General features: G+C 39.5%; 1 protein-coding gene across 1 annotated transcript; it reads left to right on the top strand.

Annotated features, from left to right (window-relative positions):
- The first annotated feature begins 368 nt into the window (after positions 1-368).
- On the top strand, positions 369-13,973 carry LOC100691460 (protein LBH). The gene is made up of 4 exons (XM_005453406.4): positions 369-584; positions 9,463-9,541; positions 11,741-11,915; positions 12,936-13,973. Exons 2-4 carry the CDS (start codon positions 9,464-9,466, stop codon positions 13,001-13,003), a joined length of 321 nt encoding a protein of 106 aa, XP_005453463.1. The 5' UTR covers positions 369-584; position 9,463; the 3' UTR covers positions 13,004-13,973.
- The last annotated feature ends 233 nt before the right edge of the window (positions 13,974-14,206 follow it).

Genomic DNA, 14,206 nt, shown 5'->3' with positions numbered 1-14,206 from the left:
AAAAGCTGTTAAACTATAATACCGTTAAGTTCAATCTCTTTGACATTTTCCAAAAGCCTTCCAGTTGCTTGGATTGGAGTGTTTCCCTGGCTGATTCTGGCCTGTGGGCCTTAAGTTCGGCATCCCGAATTTTGATTAAAAAAAAAAAAAATCTCTCAATTTTTATCAAACAAAATTTGGATGGTATTTTAATAGTTCTAGAATGCAATCACCAAAAATTAGAAACATAGCCCAATCCACCAAACATTTTCTCCATAAAAATGTAAAGCAGAAGGGCCCACGTACTTTTTGACATACAGTCTTGTACGGGATTCTCTCGATAGCCCGCCTTTTTCCGACAGCCTATGAAGGCAGCACTTGCTCCGCTTCAATGCGCAGGCTCTGAACACTTTACTGCGAGTGGTAACTTTACCAGAGAGCCTTGCGTGCCCCTCCGCCTGTCGCCCACAACAGCCAGCATCATCATCGTCATCATCATCACCATCATCATCATCAGCAGCATCAGGAGCAGCGGTATCAGTGTGATGAGGCAGCTGAGGACGGAGAGCCTCCTGCTCTGAGACACTGGATCAGCCTGCAGACAGGTACGGAGCTTTCATCCGCATTTTAGCCAACTTGAACGCGTTAAGCCCCATTCATTCTTTATTTCCTTACTAGAAGTAGCTTCATTCACTTTTCCTAAAAGTAACTACATTACTGTTTATGTAACTAATCTAAAGTGATTTAGGAAAATCATAAAACCTGTTTTGCAGAGACTTTCTGAACTGGAGTTTTGGGTTGCGGGCAGAAAAGCGCAAATCAGCCCGTTTCCGTGTAGGATGAGCTGTTTTAATCGTGTAAATCTACTACCTACCTGTTGTATATCATGCAGATAAACCTCTGTTCCAATACGGCACAATGTGTATATTTTAAACACCAGTTTTATTTAAATAATAATAATATTAATAACAGTAATTAAAGCATCAGCTGAGTGCGCCTTAAAAACTAGAACAGGAAATGTGAATTAGGGCAGCAAACACTGGAGAAATCACATTGATCTCCAACTGAAACTGAGCAGTGGAGTGTTTTTAATAGGCTGTATGAGAAAGAGAGAGAGAGAGAAAGCATCACTATTTTTGACCATGGGTTGGATTTTTCCTCTTTCCTTGGGTTGTGAAAACTTGCTGGATTTCTACAGCAAACCTGCATTTGAGGGGGTGCTGCTGCTTCTGGCTCTGATTTAATAGCACAAATGGAAAAGGTGTTTGAAGTGAAGCTGGCGCGATGAGAGAGGAGAGCGCGGAGAAGCCATTCCACCTTAATAGACCTTTATATCTGCAAAAATGAAATAGTGGAGTTCAAGTGACTGCTGCTGAACAGCCTCTGGGGAAAGACAGTTTGGACAGTCTTCACCACGATGAATCTACTGATGGACACAAGGAAGAAGAATTTTCATCCCTGACATCAAACGTATCCGTTTCACCCAAAACGCAAATGGAAATGATAAAACAGGAGAGAGTGGGTCTCGTCTTTCTTAAGATTTTGGGTCTAGTCCACGATGAAATCAGGCATTTTAAATATACTAGGAGGTGGGAATGTCAGACTCCAAACTTAATTCTGTTATTTTAACACAAATGAAGAGGATTTCTTTCTGGACTAGAGGCTCACTGAGCCTTCCAAATGACGAAATCTAGATAACTGCTACATGAAATGCGGCATCCTACCCAACATGGTGTCAATAAGGTAGAGCCACCCGGGAGGAGATTGAGCCATTATTAGCAGTGAATAGTAAAAAATCCTGAAACTGAGAACAAACGCGAGACTTTGGGAAAATTACCTGAACCATGAATCCTTTTTTTAATGCAGTCTATTGGTTTACATTTGTTTTATGGCTTTATGCATGTGAACTGGTAACAATTGTGGCAATAGTCACTATGTAATGGGGTTGTCATCCATCCATACCTGCATCCATCCATCTTTTTCCATTTTTTGTCTTGAAAGCCATAAAGGAATCTTTATTTGCCACCACCCCTATGTGCACTTACCTGATGAAAATTTGGTGGTCAGAGGTATTTTTAACCTTACAAAAGATATTTTACATATAAGTAACAGCAACGAAATTTCACACTGACTGATTGAGAGTGTAAAACAAAGTGACATTTTACATCCCAAAGGTCAAAGGTCAATTCTGGACGGAGACAGATGAAAACCGCATCTTGACTTTTTGGTGGAAGTAAACAACCATCATGTAGTAATGATACTGTTGATGCTCCCTGCAGAATGGTGCATTTTTTACTTGATGGAATTGCAATAGCTGGTAGTGACTTTGCAAATCCAGATTTTTCTAAATCCATCCATCCATCTATTTTCTGCTGCTCATCTGAGTCTGGGATGTGGGGGCAGGAGTCTAAGGAGAGAAACCCTGAGCTCCCTCTCACCAGTCACCTCCTCAAGCTCGTGCACTGAGGTGTTCCCAAGCCAACCAAGAGGTATAAAATCTTCAGTGTGTCCCTAGGTCTGCCCTGGGGCCTCTTCCTGGAGAGGTCATGCTGGAACATCTTGTGTAGGAGGCATCCAAGAGGCATCCTATTCAGATGTGCTAACCCACCTCAACTGGCTCCTTTTGATGTGGAAGAGTAGCATCTCTACTCTTGAGTCCCTTCAGAATGAACTCCTCACCCTATCGCTAAAGGATAGCCTAGCCAGCTTTCGGAGGAAACTGTTCCACTTGTATGCACTTGTATCTGCAGTTTCGTTCTTTGAGTCACGACCAGTGATGGGAATAACGGCGTTACAAGTAACGGCGTTACTAACGGCGTTACTTTTTTCAGTAACGAGTAATCTAACTAATTACTATTCCTATCGTTACAACGCCGTTACAGTTACTAACAAGGAAACGCGGTCCGTTACTATTTTTCAACAAACAGACGGTTGAAGCTGTGTTCAGCTTACCGCATCTTATATCAGCTGCACGGAAGTAGCTGTAAGTAATCTGGACGCTACAGCTTTAAGCAGCTGCGCGCTCCCGCGGACGCTAATCACGATCACTGTCTAGCACAACACCTGGAGCTAAGGAGGCAAAACAATCGAGTGCTGCTGTTTGACTGAGGAAGAATAAAGTAGTCGTGGTAAGTCAATCACGTGACCACTTAAAGACAAAGCAACAAGGTGCCAGTTTTTAAATTGTGGCGATAGGCCACGTAAAACCAGAGTCGTGATAAACAAGATATATGCGACGTTTTTTCCTCAATAGTTTCGCCACGTTAGCGCTAGCAAGCACTCTCTGCTTATGAGCAAAAAAACTAAACAAAACAGGGGAAGTTTTAGGAGTGACGTCGAGAGAGAGAGCAGAAAAAGAGAGAGAGCGAGTTTTGAGATGTGAGATTTGTGACGTTTAGCGTGTTTGGAGTGTGTAGTTAATGTGTTGTCTTGTGTAGTTAGTGTGTAGTGTTGTGGATAGTTTTGTGTTGTGTGTCAGAACAATGAGGCGACTGCTGTCTCCAGGTAGAAACAGCAGTGATACACCTGCTGCTGTCAGACCTGCAGGTATCAGGCTGTGATGTTCTCCTTTATAGTGCACACAAACTAGTTTTTGGAGTGGCACAAATAATTTGTGTGGCATCTTATTGAAGAACAGCTGATTGTTCTGTAAATAGTTTGAAATGGTTATTTAAAAAATCAAGGTAAATGGATGCAAATAAATTTGTTGTTTGCAAAACTTGTGCATAGGATTTTAAAATTGACAATTAATATTTGCATTTAAAGTTATGAAATATGATTCATTAAAGATGTTTGTGGTTGTTACAGTAAAAATATAACTTTTTCTACTCTGATTTTATGGTTTTTGTCTGATTTTTAGATCAATTCTGGTTATACAGTATGACAAAATGAGAACATAACTGTAAATTCAGGCACGCAAGGTTGTGCTAAAAAGAATGATACCAAACAAGGCAAAGTGAATAGTTTTTAAAGGTAAAATGTGGAGGGAAAATCAAGAGTAGTAAAAAAATGGCCAATTATACCCTGGACCCCAGGGGGTTAAACGTTCTTTGTTTTTTTTTAAAGTAACGCAATAGTTACTTTTCCAAGTAATTAATTACTTTTAGAATATTGTAACTCAGTTACTAACTCAGTTACTTTTTTGAAGAAGTAACTAGTAACTATAATTGAATTACTTTTTCAAAGTAACTTGCCCAACACTGGTCACGACCCAGAGCTCTTGACCGTAGTTGAGAGTAGGAAGGTAGATCGACTGGTAAATCGAACTTTCTTTTCACACTAAGCTCTCACGTCACCTACGCCTACATTGATTGAGACATGGCACCATGACACTCACAAACAAGACCCACCTGGGGTAGCAACTTATTCTTGATCCAGAGTGGATGGTCCACCCTTTTCCTACTGAAAATCATGGCTTCAGACTCTGAAGTGCTGATTCTTATTCCTGTTGCAGCAAACTACACCAGTGCGAGCTGGAAGTCGCCAGCTGATAAAGGCAACAGAGTCACATCATCTGCAAAAAGTAGAAAAGAGATGCTGCAACCACCAAAGTGGAGACCATCTCTTACATGGCCTAGAAACTTTGTCACTGATTCTGTTCATAATGTTTATAGACAAAGGGCAGCCCTGCAGGAGTCCAACACAAACAAGAATGATTACGAACTATTGTTGCCAGTATGGACCAAACTCTCACTGTGGTTCTACAGCAACCTAATGGGCTGTAACAATGGGGCAGATACCCCATACTTCCAAAGTAGCCCCACAGGATCCCCAGAGGAATTTGCTCTCCAAGTCCACAATGTACATGTAGACTGGTTGGGCAAATTCCCATCAACCTTTAATATCCTTCAGAAGATAAAGAGCTGCTAAAGGATTTTTCTACACCTAGGAAATTCTGGACTAATTCCTTTAAGTAAATGATCTGGATAAATCTTAGACCTTTATGATTTTTGTGGCAAGAATTAAACTTGTACCCCACTCAAGACAGTTATTATTTCCAGTAATGACATAATAGTAAAAAATACCACAATTCATTCATTCAAACAGTCTAACCAGCTACCCAGAAACATTTAGATTTACTGTCATCTATGATGAGGAAATGCACTAAATAACTGGAATTTTTGCTTAACTCGTGATAATAGTGACTTTTTTGCATAATCAAAAGCTTGGCTTATATTTCTGTTTATTAGTAAGGCAACATATCACTGCAGCTCTATCTCCAACAGAGGCAGTAAAATCAGAACATATTAATACTGCTTAAAATCTCCTGATATTGTATTAAAATAATTTAAATCACATCAAATATTTAGAAACTAACGTTTAGCCCTAATTGATTCTTAATACTTGTTTTTAATAGTGATTTTTTGCCTCTTTTAAGGAGATGAAATCTTCACCTCAGCAGCACTTTCTTTACTTGGACACTCCAGCTTTCATATATTACTCACTTTATTTAAACACTTACTGCTTCATGTTGCACCAGATGAAGGCATAAATTGAGAAGCATCTTAACATTTCACGACTCTGCTGAGGCAGAAGTCGGGTAGCTTCCTGTGAACAAAGACATTAACACATGGATAATCCTGTTCAGACCTAATGACTCAAATAAGTAATAATTATTCCGCGACCAAAAAAAAGGCATGACTGAAGCGTCACGCCTGGCATCAACATTTAAATTCTTGTGTCTGTTACGCTTCACATCACTGCAGAGTGAGTGCACTTCTCAGAAACAAGATCAGACTGAAATCATGCGCAGAGCTCCACAGGCCTCTCCAGTTGCTACCTAGAGAGCAACACAGCTTTTTTTTTGTTTTTTAACATAAGACTGACTGGAGTGACCGCACAGATTCCCTCCAGAGGAACAATAGGAGCCTCAGAGGAGGAATAAAGGCTGCATTGTCTCTTCACGGAAATGATGATGAAGGGCAGCAGCAATTCCAGGTTAAACAGAGAAGTCTCACAAACTGCACAACCCCGTCCTGATGGTGGTAATTGCTGCGTAACAGCACACATGAATACCCCCAAATCAGCCCTCAGTCTTGTGTGCAAAGTGCACTACTCAGACAATCAGAGGAATAAAATCTCAATCGCTCGTCCCCATGGCAACAGAAACTGCCGGTCTGATTGTATGGAAAGTGGTGTTTCTGATAACTTATCACACGTAAAGTCTGCCTTTCACCACCAACCAGAATGCTGTACTTGGATGTTATTAAATGGATAAGGAGTGATGTCTTAATAGCTCCATAAAAATAGAATCAGGCTTGCGCTATAGTCTTTAATCAGGTGTTTCAACTTAACAAAATCATAGATGCAGCAGAGGTGAAGGATGGTATAATTTTGCATTGTAGTCTGCTGCTCATAACAGCGGTTAAACCAGATATAACATATGTATAAGTATCAAATTTCAGCTATTCAGAGCTTGATTGTAAGTTTTAGCTCATTGCTCGTCTGGCTGCAGCTTTTCTGGTTTGGTTCATGCTCACTGCACTCAAAGCACCAATTTTGCTGTGGCCTTTGCCATCCTGGTGTTTTGAAACCAGAAGTATTGAGTGAGGGGTGGATCTGACTCAGAAACCAGGTGACACTGCACACTCTTATGTTATTGACTTTTCAAGGTAGCCTAACCTGCTTTACCATCTGTTCTGTTCTAAATGGGGCCATTAAAAAAAAAGAGCATCATATTTTGGTAAGACAGAACTGAACACATGAAACCATGTTGGTAGCTGGTTGATGCAGTTATAAGTAGTAGTGTTGAAGCAGTGTGTAGTGAATACCAAACACCAGTCTTTATTTCTCCTGTTTTTGGACCATACCTCCAAAAAGTTACACGTTCTGCCGAAGCCCTCATTAACCTCCTAACATCCTAACGTTTTATTGAGAAGACGACAAGATGGGAAGTCATTTTTTTGTTGAACCCTTGCAGGGGAAGAAAATATTTCCTTTACACCCCTCTTGCAAAATAAGGAACTAACTGTGCTATCTTGAAATAGTTTACACCACTGAATCATAAGGCTTACATTCAAACTATGCAACTGTAGCAGAACTTTCACTCGTAGTGTTTTTTGGGCCAACAGTTGTGAAGTATTGGTCGGCCAAAATATTTATAATGGAATATATTGGGTAGTTTCTTGCAGTACAGTTACTAATACTTGCAATATTGCAAGTATAAAAAACAGGTATACTCTAAACAAACCTGGCTTATCAGAGTTATTACTCCTTGACTCCATGACAGTGAAGAAAAAGAAACTCACCTCAGGGTTAGGTGAGAGAGCTAGTATAATGAACTGGTAAAGTACACTGGATAAATATTAAACACCTGCTTTTTAGAGCTACCTTTTCCTTCACTTAAACACATTATTTATTGTTTTTAAGTCATAGATGAAGCAGAATTAATTGAAGCAGAATAGCTGTTACAAATGCAGAATAGTATTACAATTCTATAATCATACTTTTAATATCACAAGTTACTCCTACACCTAGTGCCCAAGTGTTAATCGAATTTAATTAGACACACTATGTAGATAAAAGTTCTTGGCCACCTACACATTCCACTTACAAGAGCTGCACAGCGATGTCATGAAGCTCCCAGCACACAGTTTTTGTGCTGATGTTAATGTCCAAGGAGGTTTGGAATACTTTGCTTTGCAAGTCAGCTGTTGCTGTCAGCCTTCGAGTGTTGAGACGGCAGAGTGTTGGCAACTGTTATGTATTAAGCGCCTCTGTGACTTTACATGGTCTGAGTGGCTGAGGTTCCTAAACACCTGCACTTTGCAATAATACCACTAAGAGCTGATTGTAGAATATCTGGGAGGGGGAAAAAATATTAACTGACCCAGAAATGTAACTTTGTTCATCTAGATGAGAAACATTTCCTCACTCATCCAAGTGACTTCTTCAGTCCTCAGCTGACTGCACCTTTACCCACCTTATCAGCTGTACATTTGCATAATGACCAAAACTAGCACAATGACTTCAGTGTCTTGATCAGTTATATAACAATTGTCATGACTATTGATTGAGTACCATTCAAAGAGAGTCAGGGAATAGCTGCAGTCACGTAAAAGATGGATCCTTAGGTTCCTGCCTCTGTTCAGAGATGGTCTTTCCCTTTTCACATGAATGGATTCCTTGACCTCCTGCTCCAACTGGGAACTGGTCTTTAGGTATAAATAGATTCTGGAGTCCTTGTCTGACAAGGTAGCTCTTCTGTGTTGTGCTATCTGCTTAGCCATAAGTTGTTTAGTTTTGTTTTGATGTTTAATTCACGGAATCCTCCTAGCACTTAATAGCATATATTATATTGCTGTTTGTACCCCGGGAACAATCCTTGGGGTGTACATATTTTTGGTGTGTCTGTTTTAGGGTTAGAAAGCCACAGAGACACGCTGTATTGAAAAAAGTGCATCTCAGCTTTTCTAATATGCCTAACTCATAAGGGATCACTAAAGGCTTTTGTTTAGGTGGCAACAGTTGTCCTCGTTCTCTTCTGGCTTGCCTGGAACATTCTTTAGGTGCCTTGCCAGCTTTGACGACTACCCAGCTGGGATACCCACATTTACAAAGGGCCTTTTTGATATGATGCTCTTTCGCTTTCTTGGCTTCTGTTTGTGTGGCGATGGTGTTTGCTCTGTGTTATAGTGTCCTGATGACACCCAGTTTGCTCTTCAGTGGATTACGAGAGTCAAACCCTAACTCTTAATACATTTACTTTGGCTTACGCCACACATCAACTTTCAAATATCCTGCAATAGTGATGGGAACTTCACAGTCTAAGAAAGCTAACCTTTTATTTTCTTATCCTCCTTCATATACTCAGTCAAGTTCCTGGTGAACTTGAAGTGTTAATCAGTGAATTGTGGTTAGTGAATGGTGCTAGTTTTGGTCATTATGCAAATGTACTGTTTATAAAGCTGGGGAAAGCTGCAGTCAGTTGAAACTGAGGAAGTCATTTGCGTGTGTGATGAAATGCCAGTGAAAACGCTACATGAAACCTTTATAGCCGTTGTTTTAGAAATAAAAAATGTTGGTACTAGTTTACCAGAAGTACGGAAAGTACATCAGACTGTGTTGGATATTATACATGTTACACATCGAGTTGCTAGTCAGCCGTTGCTGTCAGCCTTCATTGTTGAGCATTTGTTAATCACCACTGCCTGCTGTTTTTTTGGAGAGTTTGTGGCCATTAACACTAATTGCTCATTACTGTTAGCCAGTTAGTGCCAGCAATAGGGGCGAATCAACCTAGAACAAACTTCTGTATTACCAGAAACACTGTTAGTCCTATTAGTCCTATAAATAATCTACTAAGCTAAAATTCGACATAAGTAACTATTGTGAAAAATGCCCTGTTTTAACGCAGAGGGCGCAAGTAAAATCAGAGAACCTTGAACAGACAGTGTGTCACATAACCCAGCTTAAGACAAAAAAATGAAGGAAAGAGCAGAGAAACAAAGTGAAGACAGTTTATTGACCTGTGATTTTCTCCAGGATGACTGAGGTGATGAACTCTCTGGAGCCGGGGACAGAGGACTTCAGCGGGGGAGGAGCAGGAGGAGATCAGGCCACAGTATCCTTTGCATTGTGTGTGCGAATGTGTGCGATTAGACCATTTCAAACCAGTCTCGTTTCATTTGAGCAGAAAGCAGAAAGCAGAAAGCATACAGCGGTGAGTCACAGAAGTGATGAGCAACCATAAAATGCTGGTTGACATGACAAAGGTCATTAGCTGGACTCAGTGCTGCTTTGAACAAATGGTAGATGGCTTATCCAACAAATGGACAGCTAAATTACTGACTATTTAATATTAACAGTTTAAGTAACACATTTTGTCATAATGTGTTTCATTAACTATTACTTGTGGTTAGATTTATGGCTGAGTCAGTTAATACATGTTATTAGGTCCTCCCTGTGTTATTTAAATTACTAGCCATATTAGCAGCATAGCTAATAACAATGTTTGTTTGATCCACATTGAAATATCTGAAAAGTAATAGATGAAATCCCACAAAGAAGTTACACACTAAATATGAATTTGCCCTCTGGTGCCACCAAAAAGTTGAAACATAATAATAAAAATGCTCCCAGTTTGCATTATGACAAAATATAGTAAATGCTAATAACTAATTGAAATTACCAGATGTTAGCATTTTATTATTCTATGTGCTAGCCCATGTGCAGCCAGTACTTTAAGCTTTTCATAACTAAAAAGCTTAAAGCCCATATATTTTTTGTTTTTGTGTTTTCCCCTTTCCTTTTTTTGCCAATGGAAAACAATGTATGACTCATTCATCTTCTAGGTTTTTCCTCCCAGTAACTTGTAGTGTCATTACACCCTTTCTAATACCTAGAAAATGGCTAATTTGTTTCCACTGGAAATAAAAAAAATGAGGAGCCACCTCTTTTGTTTCAAATTCAGACACTGTCATCAAGCCGTCGCCTTTTGGTTTGTTGACCATTTTGGAACCACGTTGTTTTTGTATGTAGTTGTTTTTCTTTTTGATCTTTTTCTTTTTAAGTTAGGTCATCGGAGAGGTTAAACCTGAGAATTTAATTTAATTTTTTGTCATTTAAGGCCAGCACTAGCTAACTAGCTGTGTTAGCTAGCTAGAGCGATATTGAATGGTATGCTGACAATGGATAAATAAAGCATGTTTAAAATAATCAACTCTTTAGGCTGTCTTTCAGTAAAACTCAACTGAACAAGAAGAAACAACATCCATACCCCCAATTATTCATCACTTTAGGCCTTAATATCATTTAAATGCATTTAGTTGTAAGGGGAGATTAGAAAGGGGGGAGATTAGCTGTAAACCCGTTTCAGACAATCACTCATCTCCGTTAATCTGATGATGAATGTGTCGAGTTCACGTGTGGATGAGCACCCTGGTCAGTTTTCCATTCTGGACCTGCAAACATTAATGCTTCACTTTCCGCACAACACAAGCCTGAATGAACGGTATTAAGTTTGAGGTTAGGTGGTTAGGTGCACACAGGCTTGCAACTGCACATGTTGCATTCCTTCTGAATTTCTATAAATTGCCCAGATCACTAGAAGACTGACTGTCTTTTGAAGCCTTTTGAAATAAAAACGAAACAATTTTTTTTGGCAGAAGATATCTGCTGTGCTAGTTGTGGTTAAAAATAAACTAAACAGTTTATAAGCTATAGCATAGTATTTTTGTCTGATGCATTTCCTAAGAACTCTCTAAGTATAGGATTAAAGTATCAAGAGTAGATCAAGTAAAATATAGCCATGACACATTTATGTAAAAAATAGCCTGTATCTGAATGACTGAAGGCCAACACTTGAATAGACTAACAGCTGTTCAGTGGCATTTGAGAAACTGCAGTTTTGGCAGTTTTGCATTGCAAGTGGAAGAAAACCTCAAAGACCTGCTGGCTGTTTAGAAGAACCAGTGGGTACAATGTTACAGGCTTGCTTTTCTACTCATACATTGGTGTTACCAGGTAACCAATTCCTTGTTTTCTCTAAGCCAGATGACCAGTCAGAGCAGACTGACCTTCATCATGTTTTTTATGTTAAATCCAAGCATGTACCTTTGAAACTTCAATTGAGCGTCATACAAAGACTTTATATGAAGTCTTGACACATCTGTCTCAAATCTTCCATCTGATGCACACAGTTTGTGTTTTTTTAATCCAATCTTTACCGCATTATTGTTCTTTCACATGTGGTACTCACAGTGACCTTTTCATCCCCACAAATATGAAGCCCTCGTTTTAACCTTACATAAACTTTAAACAGATCTTCCCAGATACCCATGAAAGGTATCCAAAGTTGTCCAAGAGGCTTCCCTCTATAGTTGTGGAGCCAACAGACGGAAGTGAGGTGGAGAGTGGAGAACTCCGCTGGCCCCCGGATGACCCGAGCTCTGCAGACACCCAGACCGAGAGAAAGCGTACGGATGAGCAAACTGCAGGTGAAAAGGAAAGAGAAACTAACATTGGCTTGGCTTTTTGGCACAGTTAGATTCGAAGTGGTCTGATAAGAAGTCACATGCACGTGATTAGAAGACCAGAAGGTATTTGGCTGTTGGCAAAAGTGTACGTATACTGAAACTTCACTTAAAGAAAAGTACCACTACAACAAATTGAAATGACTCCAAGTGAAAATGAAAGTCATCATTTAATATCCTACTCCCGTAAATCATAGTGTGACAGCAGTATTTTTACACCTTTACTCTACTGAGGTGCCAAAAGTACAAATACACCAAATATATATAAGTTAAAGATTCTTCAACTTATATATAGCTCTGAAGGGCATATAGCCCTACAAGCAGCTGAGACATGCGAGTCATTTGCATAGTTTCCCCTGACTTGCCTTAAGAAATGAACATCAGTTGCTTATAGCATCACTATAAAAGGTTGCTTCCTGTAATGGCTTCCTGTCATTGGTTCTTTTTACTAAGTATACACTTTGCAGTCATTCCCACTTCATGAACTGAACAAAATGAGGAAACACTCAAGAGCAGACATGCAGTGATATGCGCCACCATAATATCGTGATTATATGCATCACTGAGGTGAAAAACGAATGGCGTTATCCACTGTCTTATCAGCTGGCTCCTGGACAAAGCAAGAAGTCATACAATTCAGGATAACAGCACATTTTTTCCACTTACAGCGAGTCATTTGAAGGGACAGTTTTTACCTCAGTTTATGCCACTGTGTATGGACCTACCGCTGGTTGGTTACCTCTTGTCGGTAGCACTTGATGTTGTAAAATGAAAGCAGAAGAGCAGCATTAAACCTCATGGCGACAACAAGACTACATGACGAGAGGCTGTGTTACAGGCTGCTGGCGAGTGCACCAGAGCGATAGTAATCTTCTCATCTAATTCTATCTTGAACCTTTAACTTCAAATGCACAGAAACACAGAAATGAAAATAGCCTGTTTGAAAAACTGATGAAAAATCCTCTATCTGTGTTTTTTTCCCAGATGAGGAGCAGTCCAGTGAAGGTGGAGGTGAAGAAGCTTCAGGAGTGGAAATGCAGGACTCCAACTGAACAAACTCGCTTCCTGTGATATAAACTGTTACTACGAGTGTATCCAGAGTTGGAATGAATGAAAACGAGTCAGATAGAGGAGTGCAAAGTGTGGATAGAAAGATCAGAGAGACAGAGTAGGAAGGGTAGAAAACAGATTCCCAAACCCCAGCTCACGGGCTTGGAGCCAGTGTTGCATCAGCACCTTCAGAATAAAGACACTGAAGGTGCTTTTTTTGTTTTTTGTTTTTCCCCAAATCCACATCTGTAATGATGGCGCTTGTTTTGACATGTGTAAGCTAAGATTTATGGGGATGCCATGTTGAGGCATTTTTCAAGAAAAAAGTTTTGGCAATAGACAGGTTTTAATTTGAGAATTCCCCGGTCTAAAATGACTGTTTTGACATTTCCAGCTTTGTAAATATAGATTTTGAATTAAGTTAACAAATTTCCGCTCTCTGGCTCCAAGCCCTCACCATCCAGATGCCCACGGAACCATCTGCACATCTGATCTGGACAGATGTTTCTAAATGCTGTATTAAGTATTTAGCTCATGTGTGCCATACTACTACTAATAACGGTAGCTACTGTATTTACATTTAGGTGCAGATTACATCACTGTTTGTTCGGTGCCGACTGCTGTAGTTTGGGTGATCTTGGTCTCACTATTAACTTTGTAATATTAGCTTTGAGTATTTGAGAATTTCACAACAGATCCATCGCTTTATTAGATGTTATGATATTCATTAAAATATTAAAGTATGTAATCACTGTCTTCATAGTTTTAAAGGGAATGTAACTGTTGTTTTATTTATGATATTGGAGCAATATGGTCCCAAGAAATCAAAGGCAGTCCATTTTGTTACAGACTACAGAAGTAAAAACAACCAGTATATTTTAGATGTGTGTTGCTTGTCACAGGCATATTTTTTAAAAATACTGGAAGCCTAAATTATTGCACAAGTAATAAACCTTTTGAAATGTTCTTTAATTTGTGGTCCCTGTGGTTTTACTGCTTATGGGGAAAGTGAAGTTTACGTTACTTTCTCAAAAATATTTATGCGTTTTTGAAATGCAAGATATTTTTGATAGATCTAGATGACCTTTTGCATCTCTGCACGAAGTCTCTCAGCTCAAAGTTAAATTGATGGAAAGAGGAAAGTAGAGGGAGGAAAAAGCACAAAAGGTTTCAACAGGTATAATTGGTTGTCAGATTCAACTCTC

Source organism: Oreochromis niloticus, linkage group LG19, assembly GCF_001858045.2.
Source record: "Oreochromis niloticus isolate F11D_XX linkage group LG19, O_niloticus_UMD_NMBU, whole genome shotgun sequence".
NCBI lineage: Eukaryota > Metazoa > Chordata > Actinopteri > Cichliformes > Cichlidae > Oreochromis > Oreochromis niloticus.
The sequence above is the reverse complement of the archived record's forward strand: the minus strand, read 5'-3'. Positions and strand labels throughout refer to the sequence as shown.

Bases quoted from the DNA above. Each gene is read 5' to 3' on its own strand.
- LOC100691460 (XM_005453406.4), top strand. From the start codon at position 9,464: ATGACTGAGGTGATGAACTCTCTGGAGCCGGGGACAGAGGACTTCAGC. The intron at 9,542-11,740 runs GTATCCTTTGCA...AACTTTAAACAG, and splicing joins CAGGAGGAGATCAGGCCACA to ATCTTCCCAGATACCCATGA. The intron at 11,916-12,935 runs GTGAAAAGGAAA...TTTTTTTCCCAG, and splicing joins TACGGATGAGCAAACTGCAG to ATGAGGAGCAGTCCAGTGAA.